This window comes from Liolophura sinensis, chromosome 2 (assembly GCF_032854445.1).
Source record: "Liolophura sinensis isolate JHLJ2023 chromosome 2, CUHK_Ljap_v2, whole genome shotgun sequence".
Lineage (NCBI taxonomy): Eukaryota > Metazoa > Mollusca > Polyplacophora > Chitonida > Chitonidae > Liolophura > Liolophura sinensis.
Window position 1 is genome coordinate 5,716,057 of NC_088296.1, and position 18,648 is coordinate 5,734,704.

An 18,648-nucleotide genomic window follows, 5' to 3' on the forward strand; every position below is an offset into this window, starting at 1 on the left:
TTTAAATTTGAAAAATTTAACCACTAGATAACAATTAAATTAATGACAAAGCCCCCCGTACGAGGCTTTACAATACTATACCCATTACTATGTGTGATGGTTAAAACAAACATACAACCACCAACCAACATCCAACACTGTGAACAATCAACAACAGAACGCTCAAAATCACCGTGAACAAGGTTACAGAAAATACCTTGGTCTTCTTCGAGGACTTGTCCCGTCGAGACTTGTCCATGTGAGTATTAGAACGTACACTGTTCGGACGGTCTCGGGAATCTGCTCGGCGATTCGTCGGCTAAACAAAATTGATCGGTTGGGGTAGAAATGTATGGGACTTTAGACTGTACTTAAGATATTCTTGGTGTCTATGGGCATGATGAGGCGGTACAATAATGAGCTTGAGGGATGTAGAGAGATTGGTCATGTATTTGTTGTTGTTGTTGTTGACGCATATTAGAAAGTCGTGCTAAATATATTCTGGGCCATGTAAAAGGAAAACATGATCTAGTGATGTACATTTACATGTATGTAGATCAGTCTGTTTGTGCAAGAATGGATTTGGCTACACATAAAAAGGATGTAGTCTTGTTGCTGCGTTTTTATAGAAGTCATGTGACACGTTTATTTTGGCAGTGATGCAGTGATGCTTGTGGATGAGTTTTTGGTGAAGTAGAGGGAATTTGCTGACTTTTGTAACTGAGACAGGAGAAGTGGCAAATAGAGGATTTGCTGGATCCTAACTTGAAGATCACGTCCTACATATACCATATAACACTGCGGTTACACACTCCTATTTCAATTCTCCTTACATTCATGTACATGTAGTGTCCTCATAAACTCTGAGCGTACACTCACATAAAAATGTGCAAGGCACTGGAGAAGTACATGTGCAGATGGATCTGGTGAAGTGTACAATGCACTTAAATAGGTAAGCTATACAACTATAGAAGTACACAGTAGACTGGAGAGGTGTCCAATGCACTTAAATAGGTAAGCTATACAACTGTAAAAGTACACAGTAGACTGGAGAAGTGTCCAATGCACTTGAATAGGTAAGCTATACAACCATAGAAGTACACAGTAGACTGGAGAAGTGTCCAATGCACTTGGAGAAATACATAACACACTAGGGAAAGTACCATGCACTTGGGGAATTATCACCTGGGTAGTTGTATAATGCACTAAGAGAAGTGTGCAATGCACTGGAGAAGTGTACAATGCACTAAATAAGTGAGCAATGCACTTGGGTAATTGTACAATGCACTAGCAAAAGTGTGCAAGGCACTGGAGAACTGTATAAATGCGCTGGAGAAGTGTGCACTGGAGACGTGTGCAATGCACTGGAGAAGTATGCAATGCACTAGAAAAGTGTACAATGAGCTGGAGAAGTCAGCAATGAACTGGAAAAGTGTGTAATGCATTGGAGAAGTGTGCAGTGCATTGAAGAGGTGTGCAATACACTAGAGAAGTGAGCAATGCACTGGAAAATTGAGCACTGCACTGGAGAAATGTGCAGTGCATTGAAGAGGTGCGCAGTACACTAGAGAAGTGAGCAATGCACTGGAAAATTGAGCAATGCACTGGAGAAATGTGCAGTGTACAAAAGAAATGCTCAAAGCACTTGAGGAAGTGTTCAATGCACTTGGAGAAGTGTACAATGGATTGGACAAGTGTAGAATGTATTTGGAGAAATGGACAACATACTGTTAAGAGAAGCATGTCAAGAACTTTCACAATGCCCTGAAAAAGCATAAAATGCACTGTAAGACTTTGCAATGCATGAAAGAAATGGACATGTGCACAATGCACTCAGACAAGTCTACAAAGCACTGGAGCAGCGTAGAAAACACTTAGAGAAATGCACAGAACAGAAGTGTACAATGTACCCAGGAAAGTATATATATTTAATATATTGGAGAAATGTGCAATGTACTTGGAGAAGTGTGCAATGTACTTTGAGAAGTGTTCAATGTACTTGGGGTGTACTAAGTATACTTCTTTATACCTACAAAGATGCAAGAGAAAAAATACTCTGATACTGAGAAAAGGACTTAGGATGTTCTACAAGATGTTCATCACCATATCTGGATATATTCCAGGACCTGCCTATATGGAGCAGTTTACCTCAATTATTTAACAGCTGTTCTACTTTACACTTTTTCTTGCCTATGAAAAACTCATCTTAAATTTGTGATTTTGAAACCCTCCAATGTTTTTTCATGGTAAGATGCTGCGTTCATCATGTTTATATTGAGACAAATGCGTCATCTTGGAATATGAACAAGGAAAAGTTATTGGACCTTGCTATCACATACTCTTTTGATTGAGTCTGCTTTGTTCTGGCATGATAAACATCATCCAGTAATTATGCTCATAGCAGAGGCCATCGCAATGACCACTAACATAGGAGACTGCCATGCATTACAGTTTTGAAAGTGGCTCTGTACAGTACGTATGCTAGGTTAAGCACATGTATCTCCATCTGCATGTATCTGTAAGTAAATATGTATTGAGTTCAAAATGTACATGTAACACCAAAGGGAAAGCATGATCCCCCTGGTGTGAATGTGATGTGTGTGAGACAGTTTCAAGGGGAACAACTCAGTTAGCAATGGGGGCAAGTCAAGTGCATACATGTAAAGACATCCATTGTACAAAAAGGAAGGTGAAGTAAAATACATGATTAATACAAAAAAACAGTGTTTTAGATTATTACAATATCAATTTCAAACATAAGTGTTCGTTAATACCCAAAGTTACAAATATGGAAACCTTGTGCAGTAACAACAGGTGTGTATAAATATGAGATTTGTACAACAACTTCACTTTTGCAACAAATTACAATTTGTGTCAGACTGACATATAGTACAGAAAGACATGAACATGATTGTCAGATTGTTTTTACAGATTTAACAGATTACTTACAGATTTCAACCTTTCAGGGGAAGTACTGTCAGACTTGAGTTTTCTTCTTTCCACCGTTTCCTCATGGGTGAGAACAAATCGGGATAATACCTGTAAATGTCATGATAGATTGATTTATTTATTTGTTTGATTGGCGTTTTACGCTGTACTCAAGAATATTTCACTTATATGGAGGAGGCCAGCATTAAGGTGGGAGGAAACCGGGCAGAAAAACCCACGACCATCGGCAGGTTGCTGGGGCCTCAAGGTTTGACAGATTGGTGGATTTATTTTGTTACCCACAATGTCATAAACACATCAATTGTGACAAGACAAAACAATTGTGACAAGACAAAACAATTGTGACAAGACAAAACAACTGTGACAAGACAAAACAATTGTGACAAGACAAAACAATTGTGACAAGACAAAACAACTGTGACAAGACAAAACAATTGTGACAAGACAAAACAAATGTGATGAGACAAAACAATTGTGACAAGACAAAACAACTGTGATGAGACAAAACAATTGTGACAAGACAAAACAATTGTGACAAGACAATTGTGCTCTTCACTACATCCAACTGGGATGTTTTTTGTCAATCCTGAGGGAAAAAAAAATTGTTTCAACAAGAAATTTGCGTATAAGACTGTTAAATTTTATACATTTTAACATAATGAGAGTTATGGGAAACTTCACGTAATGACCAGTCAAGACAAATAAAAACTTATTTAGACAAATTTTAAGGTAATCTGGCCAAAACAATAGCCCCGATGGATTTTTTAAAACTAGTGGTATATGTCATGAAATAGTGTGGATGGCAGCCAGGCTGTGAGGAGCAGTGATGAAGGTCTGTTGACTTCCCAAAATTGCTGTCAATGAATCACCCTCAGCGGTGTGATATGTACGAAAAAGTGACCGAAAATTGCTGAATCACCCACTTTGACATATGCATGCTTGAGGGCGTGAGAGAAAATTGCAGTCCTTTAGAAGTATGGAAATGTGAACCAAAATAGAGAACGTTGAATCATACATTGTGCGTATGAAATGTGAAGGAAAGAAGAAAGCGGATTCAAACTTGGGCTACTCACAACCATCACCCTACAAAACAACCAGCTTATGAATATGGTGCTGAGTTGTGACAAGGGGACAGCTGTCTGCTGTTTTTTTTGTGTCATCATGCTGCCCTTACATGTACTCACCTCAGCCAGCATGCAAGCACCTTTGTCTCCAATCTGATTGTTTGCCAGAGACAAAGACAGCAAGGCTCTGTTCATACGCAAACCCTGGTTTGAGAGAAAATCATCAAGTTTATAGCCTAGTACAGATAAAATGAAGAATGGCTGGTCAGTTTCCATGTAAAGTTGAATCTTAACAAATAACTGTCTTAGGGAAGCAGCTGATAAATTTATATGATTTTAGTTCGTTTTATTCGTAACATACATGTCTTTTGTCATATTCCAGCAGGCATTACAGGTGGAAGGATAATGACTGAAGAAACAAATGCTTTCTCAAACGAAACAATAACCAATTTTTTTTCTACAAAAACATGACTGGCACATTCCGTAATATGGAACCCCATGCAAACAAGGCAAATATTTACCCACTATTTCTAACTTGTCAATTATCCAAAACAAAAAACATCACTAATTTTAAATTACACATTTCAACTCATTTGTATATATGCCTAAGACAACTCTGACCTTGTTAATTAATCTGAAAGTTTACCTGCAACTTTCAGAACCAAAAGTAATATTTCATCACATTGATTTGCCTGTAAAAATATACACTTTTACAAACAAAATTGTGGATAATAATAGTAAATAAACTGACAGATAGCATTTATAACAATGAGTCTTACCTTAGCCAGGTGCTCAACTCCTACGTCTGTGATTCTGTTTCCTGTCAGGTTCAGGGATAGTAGTTTGAGATTGTACTTCTGGGGAGTACCCAGGGACTTCCCCAACCTCTCAGCACCGACATCGGTCAAACCACAGTGTCGCAAGGACAGGTTCTGGAGTCTGAAACAAATAATTACCATGCATACATTACATCTGGGGATTCCCTGTGATTTCCCTAACCTATCCACACCGACATCTGTCACACCACAGTGTGACAAAGACAAGTTTTGGAGTCTGAAATAAGTCGTTACCAAGTTTAAATTACTTGTTTTTAGTGTGCAAAAGAAGGTTTGGGAAAATAAGAGAACCATGAAAAATGTCAATGTCACCGTCTCCTGAAAGTGAGTTTTAAATTTTATTTATCTGTTCACATTTTAATGCCTCACTGAAGTATTTTTTACTTAATAATGGCTGTCATTTGAAGCAGGGGAGAAAATCAGAGCACCCGGAGAATACCACCGACCTCTGGCAAATTACTGACAAAGTTACCCATGTGTGTTGTACACCATATTGGATGGAGACAAGTTCGTCACCACATGAATCCAAAAATTTATTGTCCAAGTTTGATCTGCACCATTATATACAATCTCAATATTTTGTCCCAACACCAAAAAAAAGACTATAAATTCATTTTATTTGCGCCATCCACATGTAAATTTAATTGACTTGTGAAAATCTACAGATTTACTTACAGACTTTCATCGTTGATCAACAGATGATAGTTCTCTTCCTTGACTGTATTGCCATCCAAGACAAGAGTTCTGGGGAAGTGAAAAAATAACAATTATTAATGACTGCGAGATATATAAAATGACCGTCAAAAAAGTGAACTTCCAGAACTATTCAGAAGATATGGCCACCTCGAATGAAAGCCAAGAGAGAACTACTGTACGCCCAGAAGAATTTCAAATATTTTTTTTTCCTAAAGATTTGACAAAAGGCCATTACTTTCTAAGGTGAGTTCTGAGGCCTTAGTTTTCAAAGGTTTGTCATATCATTTTAAAGTGCTGAAAATTCCAAACAAAACTTCTTAGAATAACTATAAAGTTCTTCAACCGAAATGATTTTACAAAAATTAACCACTTGCACACTTTCCACAGACAAATAAGAAAAATAACTAAGACATTGTATGAAGAGCCTCGATCTGGTCCAAAAACGCAACCATATTTTCTTATATTTTCAATGTTTTCCATAGCACAGCAAAAAAAAAAGTGAAAATAAAATTCAACACAACTTTGCTTGGTGTTTTCAGTAGAACTATATTGTAAAATGGTATTTATTTTATTTATTTATTTCATGGGTATTTTACACCGTACTCAAGAATATTTCATTTATACAATAGCGACCAGCATTATGGTGGGAGGAAACCCGGCATGGCCTGGGGGAAAACCATGACCATCTGCAGGTTGCTGGCAGACCTTCCCACTGTAAAATCGTTTTACATGTATTATTAATGTCCAATTTAAAGGAAAAGATCTCTAAAAAACTGAAGTAGACATCACTAAATACACCACTTAAATCTAACAATATGCATAAATATAATAATTTATTTTTTTTAAAATTTCTGTGAAGAGGGTTAAAGGCGTTCAGACATTGAAGGTGGGCTTTATTGAGGATACTATCAGAGGTTAAGAACTCTGATGTAATATGACGTAAGAGTCCTTAGATATCGTCAATATGGCTCATAAAGCCCACCTTACTATTCAAGTGTTTGAATGCCTTTAAAATCTTTTAAAAATCTGAAAAGTAAAATTATTTTTATGCATAGTATTCAGTTTTCTGTATGTTGAACCTTACTTCACATTTTAGCTTTCTTTTATTTGAAAATAATTTAAATCTCATGATATCACATATTTACACCATAAAGTTTGCACAATGCAATTCTAAAAAAAACTAATCTTTTTGTTATGTCCTTCCATAAAACAGCTGTACAACATCTCATTTTAGCCTTAATTTCTCCTACAAACTGTAACAATGATACAGTATGGAAAACAAAGAACTTACAGAGTGTATGGAAATATGAATTCTAAGAGCCAGCAGCCCTGGTGTTGTTTCAAGCATATTTTCAAAGTTGTCGCTGTCCACACTTAAAACAAATACTTTCCTGATCTTGGCAAATCCACCAAAAATAACTCAGAGCCATAAATGAAACATTAATGCAGATAAATTGCCTTCCAAGTTGCCCATATAAACACAAAAACATTTTTAAAACTTGGGTATGTCTTACCTGACATTAGCACAATGGGGGAGAAAGGAAGCCAGGCTTGTGATGGTTTCCCCTGTTAGACCTGCATTCCAAAGACTGTGTAATGACAACAAAAAAAGATAAATAAGAAAACAAAACAAAAAAAAAAAGACAAAAACAAAATTTTTATACACAGACTCTGACTATAATTATTATTATTTGTGATGGTAAAATTGGCTTTAAAGTGATTTTGTACATCAAGCATTCTGAGGAAATCACAGTTCCATTGTACATCTGTGCAAAAAGTATTAACTATACTTGTCTTAAGCACATAAACGAATGGCTATGTAACTGTAAAATGTTATCACCTTTGCCCATGTAATACGTTTATTTATTTGATTGTAGTTTGACGCTTTACTCAAGAATCTATCATTTATACGATGGCTGCCAGCGTTATGGTGGCAGGAAACCGAGCACAGCCCAGGGGGAACCCAGGGCCATCTGCAGGTTTCTGGCAGACCTTCCCACGTACGTCCGGAGAGGAAACCAGTATGAGCTGGACTTGAAGTCACAGTGACCGCATTGGTGAGAGGCTCCTGGGTCATTATGCTGCGCGAGCGCGCTAACCAACTGAGCCACAGAGGCCCCTGCCAAGGTAATATGTATTCAGTTATATAACTTGTCAGTTATTCAGGGGTCTTGCTGACAGTCTGCGCTATGTTGGCCTTGGGCAAAGGAACAATCCAATAATATTTTTTTTGATTTCTTTGAACAATTCTTCATCATTTACATAAAGGGCAGATATGCTGAATGTTGTCCCTGTTTGCCAGGAAATTTGTACATTTGTCTGTGGCATATGTCTGTACCCTATTCTACTGCCTTCTACTTTGCAGAGAGTTTAACACCATGCAGTGCAGGGCAGGCCTGACTTACTTAACAGTGTGAAGCTTTTCCATCATAGGCCAGCACTGTTCAAATGTTCGCATCATAATGATGTCGATTTTCCAGCCTGAGACAAGGACAAAAAACAGAACATTTTAGAGTGAGTGAGTCAGTGCTTGGGGTTTAACGTCGTACTCAACAATTTTTCAGTCATATGACGATGAAGGAATCCTTATTGTGTACGTAATGTGCCTACTTGATGCACATTACAGTGACAACTTACCGAAGGCAAATAAGCTGCCCACCCGAGCCATAATACTGATAGGGGGCAACCAGTCGTTGCACTATCACCTTCATGCTGAACGCCAAGCGAGGAAGTTACAATTCATCTTTTCAAGTCTTAGGTGTGACTCAACCCAGGATTGATCCTGGATCTACTGCTCCCAACTGGATGCTCTACCAACTGTGCTATCTGGGTTGGTTGAACACTTCAGACATATAAGTTACAAACTGCGATACTTTGAATTGAACAAACTTAAAATTCATTCATTTATTTTAAATAATGAGACACACGACCATCCACAGGTTGTTGGGAGACCTTCCCATAAACTGCCGGAGAGGAAGCTGGCATGAAGCCAGAAGCTCATTCAGCCGTGCTGGCACGCTTAACTATTTCGGTCATGGGGGCTCACAGTAAGGAGTTGGGGTTGGGGGTTGGGGGTTGGGAGTGGGGGATTGGGGGGGGGGGGCACACAGCTAACATATGGTAATTTAATGGTAGCCGCTAAATTGAGTATACATCTTCTGTAGTTGGACCTATTTTGGGGTGATTTAACTCAACATTTTAAAAACACGAAAAAAATTTTGAAGAATTACAATACCGAATTTTTTTTTATCTATTTTTTCTACTGTTTTTGGTAGTTCATTTTCTGTGTACATACAATTATATATCCTGCTAAGTTTGCGTGCATGTCTACCTCAGCCTTACCCCTGATGAAGACCTCTGTAACAGTGTCTAGGCGATCTGGATTCTCCATGTCCACCTGTACACATGGCTTGAAGTACTCAAACGTAGGCCGTGTTGTGTACGTCTTTGGGGGAGGCTCAGAGGGCTCTGTGACATTAATGGATGAAGAGATGTGCGATTATACATGTACCATTGAAAACAGAAAGGGAAAGAACAGAAAGGGAAAGAACTGAAAGGGAAAAAACAGAAAGGGAAAGAACAGAAAGGGAAATAACTGAAAGGGAAATAACTGAAAGGGAAAGAACAGAAAGGGAAATAACTGAAAGGAATTTTATCTGTGGTGTGTTATTGCTAAATATTTGCTCCTGATATTAAACAGAAAACCTGAGTTGACAAATCTCCATACAGATTGGCGAAAAAATGTCTAGTTCCTTGAAGATTATTTATTTATTTGATTGGTGTTTTACGCCGTACTCATGAACATTTCACTTATACGATGGCGGCCAGCATTATGGTGGCAGGAAACTGGGCAGAGCCCAGGGGAAACCCATGACCATCCGCAGGTTGCTGGCAGACCTTCCCACATTGAAGATTAAAATGTGAACATTTAACTGGAAACTTAATTCTTATACTGATTTACTGCACATTCAATCAGCTTCATTTTGTACTTATTGCTTGGTTAGATATCATGGGTTTTATTCTCCTAATCTTCACCTGCAAACTATATGTACACACATCAATCTAAAATTGATAAAAAGTATAAAGCTAAGTACACTTCTAAAGCTACGAAAAAAAAAACCCCTATTTAAACTACTAAACACAACAGTCAAACTAGGACAGTGTACCAGTTTTCGTTGGTTTATCTACCCTTACCTTTGTCTTCACTCAACTCTGCTTCAGGATCCGGTTCTGGCTGTTGTTGTTGTTGTCCCTTCTTGCCCTTCTCACCTTTCCCTTCTGAAGGTGTGTGTGAAGTAACTGAGGGAGGGAGACGGGGGCGCATAATGACAGGGGGGATAACTGTCAAACCACTCCGACGACACAGCTCTGTAAAATCATTCTGGAACTGTCCGGTGCAGGCATATGGTTCTGCAAACAAGAGTATCAATTCTTTGTACACCCATGAAAGTTTATTTATTTGATTGGTATTTTATGCTGTAATCAAGAATATTTCACTTATTCAAGCATCCAGCAACATAATGGAAGGAAACCAGGCAGACCATGGGGGAAACTCACGACCACCTGCAGCCTGCTGTAGATCTTCCCACGTACAGCCAGCAGAGGAAGTGGACTTAACCTCACAGCGACAGCATTGGTGGGAGGCTCCTGAGTCATTGCCATATGAAAGTCATTACTCTCAAAAAATTGGCACAGGACTCCAACTCATCGGAACTCATCTCAATGAGGTCTGCACCCCAACTTAGTTACACTAAAAACACAAGTTTTTTGTGCCCTTCTGGGATGGATTATGTCTGTATGTACAGTATGTATGCTTAGGGTATCATGTCATACTTAACAATTTTCAGTCAAATGACAACAAGGAGTCATGAGGTGTATGTACATATATTGTATCTTCCTGTGGAGCCAAAGTGCAGCCGTCACTAACTTGACTGGAGTTTCGGACACCTGGCCAACCAGTACTCTTTCCTTACTCTTACCTCTCAGTGCTAAGCGTCAAGTACCATTTTTAAAGTCTTTGGTATGACTGAATCGGGGTTTGATCCCACGGTCTCATGGTTTTGGGGCGGGCACCCTAACCATTAGGCCACCAAAGTAGTCCTAGGATGGATAATAGAGACTGAAACTGCGCTTACAGATGACAATGGAAATATAACAGTTTTCTAGAGGATTTCAATGCCAAAACTCAACTGCATTTCAAACCCCAAGTAGGTCAAGTACACTTCAAAATGGTCATTGACGGCCAGGTGCTCTGTATCACCGAAGTTCACGCTGTCAATGTGATAACATGGCAGTGAAATAATTAGTTTCATCAGTTAGTATAATATATTAAGAGGATAGTACTGGACATTCCACTGGAAATTACACAGAAATGAGCTCTGGAGGTGTTAGATTGCAATGAGTGGGAAGGAGATGGGAATTCAAAATATGCGGCGTGTTTTTTTAAAGTTGGGGATGGACTTGTGTTATGATGAATTTTAAAATAGCCCATTGAGTCGATCCAGATGGATTACAATTTTGGAACCTCAAAGGTTATCAGACTGTCTTTATACATGGCCCAGTACATATATAGCACATTTTTATCCTTTGGTAATGTTGGTCAAGCCAGGCCTTCTATCAATTCTCATGTCATACAACTCACCTGGTGTTCTGCTTCCCTGATCATCTGGCGTATCTTGACTGGCAGCAGACTGGTTCTTCTCCTTCAAGCCTTTCTCCAGTTTCTTCCCCATTTTGAATCGCCTGGCCAGTCTAGAAAGGAAAATTAACAACAACAATATTCCTATTAGTGAAAAATTCACCTAGCTGCTATTTTGTTGAATTCAGTATTGTACACTTGTATCCACTTTCCAAAATATTTTTTCGGGCGTACGTGAGAAGGTCTATCTGCAGATGGTCGTGGCTTTCCCCCAGGCTCTGCTCGGTTTCCTCCCACCATAATGCTGGCCACCGTCGTATAAGTGAAACATTTTTGAGTACGGCGTAAAACACCAATCAAATAAATAAATCAAAACGTTTTTTTTGTATATAACCCTGAAGTATTCAGGCTCTACGAAGGCCTAGTGTTGATATTATTCATGTTAGTTCTTTGCCACTCGTATGATATCACTGCGAAATAATGCTTGGAGGCAAAACAACACCCAGACGTCGGCCAAAAACATATTGAAAGGCTGAAAAACTGAAACGTAACACTGTACAACATATGCCTACAAGACGCTTACGAAATCACTTTGCTATTATATATCACAAAAACACGCAAATTAATGACGCTAAAGATCAATGAGTATACAGACAAGCTATCATCCAGAAAAAAAAAAAAAAAAAATTCCCAATATCCCAAATAAAGTTATAAAACAGCAGCGGTAGTGGTACCATGTGGTACTATTCGGTGCCCTGTTTTCGCAGGGTATCATCCAAAGTCATAGAGGCACTGAATTCAGCCATTATTTCAGCGTTCGTATTATTAGTTGTTTTCTACATAATTACCACGTAATTATCGGGTCACCAGTTTTCTCAGAGTTTGCTTATAATGCATTCATTCCTGCAACATTATGCTACAAACCCCGACGGCTCGGCTTCGAAGGGGGACGCGTCACTGCTTGACAACCCCGTAGAATGAACTACGATAATTAAAATAGTACTCAAATACCGATGAATCATACACGTATACGTGCACACTTATGATTAATTTCTTACAATTTAGGTACAAAAAGCACATGCATTTTAAAAACAGATTTAAATATACTGCTTCCTTACTGAATCAAAAAATATTTGACTGAATTACTGCGCAATGAACTATTTGCAACTCCTGTGAAGCGGCGTCCTAACAACAATACTATATGACCTCCCCTGAATTTCATGTTGAGATGAATTTTCAATACTACAAAAATCAGTTATCTTCCAGATATATCCCATGAGGAAAACGTTATGTCCCTGAATTTTTCCTAAAAGGCTGTCTGCTTGTATTTATTTATTTATTTATTTGATGAAATGATTTTTTGTAAATGTAGAATATGTCAAGATATGCAGGTGTGAACTGCCAGCACTTGGAAACATCTAAGAGCCTATGAACACGGCTGTCTGTGGAAACCAATCTGTAAAATTTGTATTGATTTCTGATTTTCTTTCTCTCACACATTATTGACTTTCATTATATGTATGTCTTCAGAGCGAAGCTTTCTTTAATCACGATGTAGTCTTTTTAACCGGCTTAATAGTAGGCTAAGACTACGGGTAACTGTCTTTTCTATTGTCGGAAACAGTTAAAAAAACATGCCTACCGGATTCGAAAGAATTGGTATCTTATAGATCTTACATTGTAAGATTTATACAACTGAATAATGCAGGTGTAACTTACCGATAGAGATAGACACGTGGTATTTTCAGATTTATTTAGGGTCTATATACTGCCGTAGGCCTGCTATTGGAATACTATAGGCCTTTAGTAAACAAAACTACACAGCCTAGGACCTGATGTACTAGGCCTACATGTAGCCTACATATGTTTGCGGGTGGTTTCATAATTTCGCGCCTTCAGTGCGGTTTCTGATTTTCTGATGGTTTTTTTTACAGGTCACATTGTCGACAAAAACTACACTGCAACGTTTGAACGGCCGTAAGATTCGTTAGCAATCTGCGGATGGTCGAGGGTTTCCTCCGGGCTCTGACCGGTTTTTTCCCACCATGACGCTGGCCGCCGTCGTATAAGTGAGATATCCTTGAGTATGGCGTAATACACCAATCAAATAGATAAATAAAATATACTTACTCTCTTTGGCGGTCGGCCTTGGCATGACTTTGCTTGGGCATATTTTAAGTTTTAGACTGAAGACGAGTTAACTAAAATCTGAAGGATAGAAGTCGCGCAAAAACTGGTACGCTGTCGCTGTATATATTCCGTACTGATATACGTATACACATGTGCAACCACTTTTTTTCTGTGGTTGATCAAACCCTGGTATACATAGCTATACTACAGTTCAATCAGTATAGATGAGTGACGGCCTGTGCAGGTATATCAATAAAATAAACTGGTTTCACAGGAACTTTCTGGGCATACTGATGAAGGTGATATATGTACGGCAGGCCGTGTGGACAATAGTAAGTATCCAAATCACAACACAGTCCGTCAACCGTTAAAACAATATCCAAAGTCAAATTCCAACACACAGTAACATTCAATCATGGTAAGGATATCCAAATTTTCAAACCATTCCAACATAAAACAATATCCAAACTAAAAAAACAAAAACAAAACACAACACGTAAACGTATATGCATATTAACACTGACTCATATAACTTACAATAACTTAATAGTGTGTCATATTCAACAGAATATCCCGTTTATCTAATACAATCTTTCCGTTGAATTAAGAGAATATTTCAGTCACATCTGCTTATCTGCTGCACTCACAGAATACATTCTAACATCACTATTGTAGACAACAGGCTTTCTACTACATATAACATATAATTTTTTGTAGGGCAACTACATGCGACCAAATTCAATGTCGCGACTTGAAGATGTTACCATCAACAACACGCACGTATATACCCAGCCCCTAATTCTAGGTAAGGACGGGTAGTAATATTCTCCGCGTGGAAAATATACGGGATATCTCAATGCTTTTTCTGGACACGCTACCATGTACAGTTTTATTTAAAACATATAGCGGTGTTCTGTAGATGTACTATTGCTTACAAATTTACAAATGAAATCCTTGTATGTAAGTGCAAGGAATCTGATAACCCATATATGCAAGTTACAAAATATAGAGATTTACAGGTGGTCATTCGCTCCTGCCATACTTTGACATATTGAAGGTTTGAAACACAAGCTTATCTTGTCCCCGTCAGAACTGCCACGGAACCGGTATTTTATTTGTTTGGGGTTAAATTTATTGCCCCCCTTTATTAGGAAGACGCCGCCTTTGATGTTTCTTTGTTTACCGTTAGTAACCGTAGGCCTACATCGCTGTAGCCTGTTTCATGGGGTCTCCCCGTTATATCCATATTTACGGGCAATAGCATTTATTAACACGGGTATGTAAATCTATAAAGTTTATATTTTTATTTATTTTTAGGGTTTTTCTGTTATATACTGACAGAGTATAGTGCATTGAGTTACATCTCGTGAAAGCTTACAAATATATCCAAAGGGAATCCGTAATTATATTCAACATAATCCTCAAGCAAAAGCCCAGTGAAATACAAGGGACTACAGTCAAAATTTCAAAACACTTTAAAATTATTACTTCTGATGTAATAAGGTCAAAATATTGCTCGACACTAATCTGGATAAGTTTTTGTGCAACAAATTTCAGCTAAAACACGGGAAAAGAACCCACCAAATTTAATAATTAAAATTTTGACTTAATAAGCGATCCCGGGGCTTGATGTTAAATCGTGGAGACCTCCCTTTGTGTCGTGACGTCGTCTTGGGGCAAATCAATGCATTTAAACACGGATGGATATAAACATAAATTGATATTATCCATAATCAATGAATTTCATTATCCAAAATCTTTATTTTCGAGCCAGGATTAGCTAGGATTCATGTCTTGTGGATAAAGTAATTACTGTACGTATACCATCTCATGTTAAAATGCAGACTTTCCATGACATAATTGTCTGGCTTAAAACCTCAAATACGTTTGTAAGAATCGAGATGTTTCTGTACGTAGCACCTGAATTGATAGACTATACAAATCCAGAATAAATTGGTATATGTAAAAGTAAAATATCACGTGTAAACATTATACTATTATACATGTATGACTAGGCTATTATATAAGAGCATGCCGTTCGATGTCCGAAATACAGACTAACAAAGGATGTGCATTAAAGCGTATGGGCATATATATATCATATGGCACACCTTTGACCGTAAATATTGAGGTTGGATGAAAAAAGGACTCAAGCTGCCTGCTGTTTTGTTGTGAACGAATACAATTTCTGGACGTATTCCGGGTACCCCAGGCTCTTAATAGCATTAAGATCTGGTAAATATAGGGGTGTAGCAAATTACCCTGGGTTTCGTCTGTTTTCTTTCTTTTTTATATACCAAAGGAAGTGCCCATAAGCGTCGAACACAACTTGTACATATAAACAGATCACGTGATATATACTGTATCATACAAAATAGTACAGCATGGAGACGTAAAATCAGAGCAGCGACGGCAGTGTGATAAAGTTGACAAATGCATGGCCACCTGATGAAATCTGTCCATTTGTCAGTTCACCTCAGTTAGCATTTTATTTTAATCATTCATGTAAATGCCGAAAAACAAGTAACTTTAATTCCCTCTAGCAACATGGCATAATTAGAATTAGTTAAAACAAATACGGCATTGATGTTAATTGTAATTTATTAGACGTCAATGGTCTAGAATTACCAAATCAGTTTATAAGCTGTTATCATTCGAGTCGTTCACTTGCACATGCGCATCACACAAACTTACTTGGCAAACCCCGCGGTCTTGCCGGCGTTACTGGCGCTGGATCCAGCTCGGGACGGAGTAACAGGCATCTCTCCACAGTACTCGTCGCGTACCTGGCGGGGAAGACAATATCAGCCCAGCATGGGATTGCATACTAAACAAGTTAAAGAAGAAACGATTCCACGTTTTTCTCTTTTTTTGTTTTGAAGTTCCATTTTGACATTACTGGGTCATACCACGACAGCAGGTGTCCTTAACTGCAGCAGCCAGACATATTTATAATGCTAACTCACTCGATTACCATTGCGAAGAGACATGACCGGGACGACCGTGTAACCTATTACCAATACCGCCACGTTTATGCAAGAAAGTACTGACCTATTGACGGACTAATGTCACACTCTTTTAATTAACAAATTTTAATATATGATGATATGCAGCCACATTTAAGGGTGAAGGAAACCGGGGCTCCCGGGTTAAAGCAGCGACCTTTGGCAAGTTCCTTTCGAGCCTTTCCACGTGTACGTAGCGCACAGATTTGCATACACACCTTACTTGGTGGAAAACGAGATGTCTTGATCAAGCGTACAAGACTGCACAAACGGGTCTTACAAGCACGATCGATTGCTGTATGTCACCAATATATTTATTTGATTGGTGTTTTACGCCGTAGGCCTGCTGAAGAATATTTGTCTTATACGACGGCCGCCAGCATTGTGGTGGGAGAAAACCAGGCAGTGCCTGGTCTCTCATAACCATCTCAAGTTGCTGAAGGACATTCCCACTTACGGCCGGAGAGGAAGCTAGCATGAGCTGAACTTGATCTCACAGCGTCCACATTGTTTAGAAGCTGCAATGAACACGCCCTCCCCTCCCCCCTCCTCCACCCCCGCCCAATGTTACCAATTAATGTCACAAAGTTTTGTCATATATATCATTATTATTAGGGCAACAGTTCCCCAAAAAAGAAAACTATGCATTTATAACGAACGATTTGTACTGGAATTTCTAAACATTATTCCCTGTGAACATGTGCATAACGTCCCACCACAATGTCAAAAGCTGTTGTATAATTGACATATTTTGGAGTACGGTTTAAAACACCAATAAAATAATCAAATAAATAAATAGATGAATAGAGAGTAAAACCAGAGCAGTGGCGATAGTGTAATATCTGCCAAATGATCAGTTTACTTCAGTGAGAGCCGCTTCGGCGGCCTAATGGTTAGAGCGTACGCCTCAAAGTCGGGATCAAACCTGGGTTTGGTCATACCGCAGACTTTACAAATGCTACTTGCTGTTGCCTCGCTTGGCGCTCAGCACTGAGAGGTTAGAGCAAGAGAAACATGATTGGTCGGCCTGGTGTCAGTATAATGTGATTGGGTGGGGTGTCATGTCTGGTGTTTTCGACATGATACTTTAATGGTGACAGCAGTTTGGCGGCATGGACTCGTCTAACCCCAAGGACACAGAATGTATGTACAGCTAATGACTCCTCGTCGTCATATGACTGAACAATTGTGAAGTAAATGACTGTCTAAATGCTTATATAGTAGCTATTGGGTAAATTTATTAGACGTCACTGGTATTAGACACAATACCTTTCAAGAAATCAGCAGAACATGGTATATGTACTAAATATTGTACATCGTTTATTTATAAATACCATTCAACCAAAAACATGTATACATTTTCCTTTGGTACAAATTTAGACAAAGTTTCGTATGTATATCTATATTACTGTTTTACATATCAATGAATGCAAGTAGTCCTATCTGTTATTTTGAAAAGGCGTAAAACACCAGTCAAATAAATAAATACATATTTTGGAAAAAAACATAAAGAAAAAAAACGTTTAATAACATGCATGTAAATAAATTATATATTCGCTGTCAATTGTTCCAGATTCTATAAAAATGTATCACTTAAATCGTTTATTCACTTACCTGTGGTCGTTTGTCGTTGTCACGTGGGAAAAGGCTTGGGTAAGACATACAAAAATTGCTTAATGTCTGGCCGACAAGAAGCCAAACGCCTTATGAGTAGGCCTAGTTAATGAGGAAAAAAACACACCACTTCAGTTCGACAGTTAATTTTCGCAAATAGGTCTATACTTTTCACAAGCCTTGCATATGGCGTGTTCCTCGGGTGAACATTGGAATTCTTACAAGCTGGGTACGTACTGTTATGAAATCCAGCTTCTTCGGAAGCTTTAGCGTAATGTGCATTTATATCCACATTTGCTATAACTCCGGCATATGCATGTATGGCACACATGCATGGCAGTATAGCACTGCTGAAAAGTATAGGCAACAAAATCAAAGACCCGAATGTTTGTCACAGTGCATGTGCACGTTGTTGCTTGCTCGAATGTCCAAGAGCAAACTGCCAAAAACAGTCTTGTTCCCCCAAACCTCTGCATAGGACAAATGTCTTTCATTATCTAATCCCAGCTCTTACTCCGTCCTTCAAAGACTTCAAATGCGAATCCTAGATGTATTATAAAAGTAAGGTGTATCGGTCTATTCAGTTTTGACAGGTGCGAGACCCTTAATACTAAATTGGAAACTGATCCGAATTTCGGCAAACACTAAACCATTGTTGGGTCCGGAACCACGCCATACAAATATACGAGTGTGACAGTCATTGAGATCATGCTGGTAAGCCGTTTATTTGAAAAGCT

General features: G+C 38.5%; 1 protein-coding gene across 3 annotated transcripts in view; it reads right to left on the bottom strand.

Annotated features, from left to right (window-relative positions):
- The window catches only part of LOC135462757 (leucine-rich repeat-containing protein 71-like), a 33,992-nt gene extending 20,574 nt beyond the window's left edge, over positions 1–13,418 (bottom strand). For 2 of the 3 annotated variants that reach the window (XM_064740000.1, XM_064739999.1), the window contains exons 1-11: positions 13,293–13,418; positions 11,166–11,275; positions 9,719–9,934; positions 8,867–8,992; positions 7,930–8,005; positions 7,039–7,113; positions 5,504–5,572; positions 4,772–4,931; positions 4,113–4,196; positions 2,929–3,018; positions 197–298 (exon numbers count right to left, since the gene is read on the bottom strand). In XM_064740000.1, coding sequence (XP_064596070.1) covers positions 197–298; positions 2,929–3,018; positions 4,113–4,196; positions 4,772–4,931; positions 5,504–5,572; positions 7,039–7,113; positions 7,930–8,005; positions 8,867–8,992; positions 9,719–9,934; positions 11,166–11,275; positions 13,293–13,333 — 1,149 coding nt within the window. In that variant the 5' untranslated portion in view covers positions 13,334–13,418. Of the gene's footprint in view, positions 1–196; positions 299–2,928; positions 3,019–4,112; positions 4,197–4,771; positions 4,932–5,503; positions 5,573–7,038; positions 7,114–7,929; positions 8,006–8,866; positions 8,993–9,718; positions 9,935–11,165; positions 11,276–12,010; positions 12,108–13,292 lie in introns of those variants that run through there. The other variant, XM_064740001.1, reaches the window with a different exon arrangement.
- Between the last annotated feature and the right edge of the window lie 5,230 nt (positions 13,419–18,648).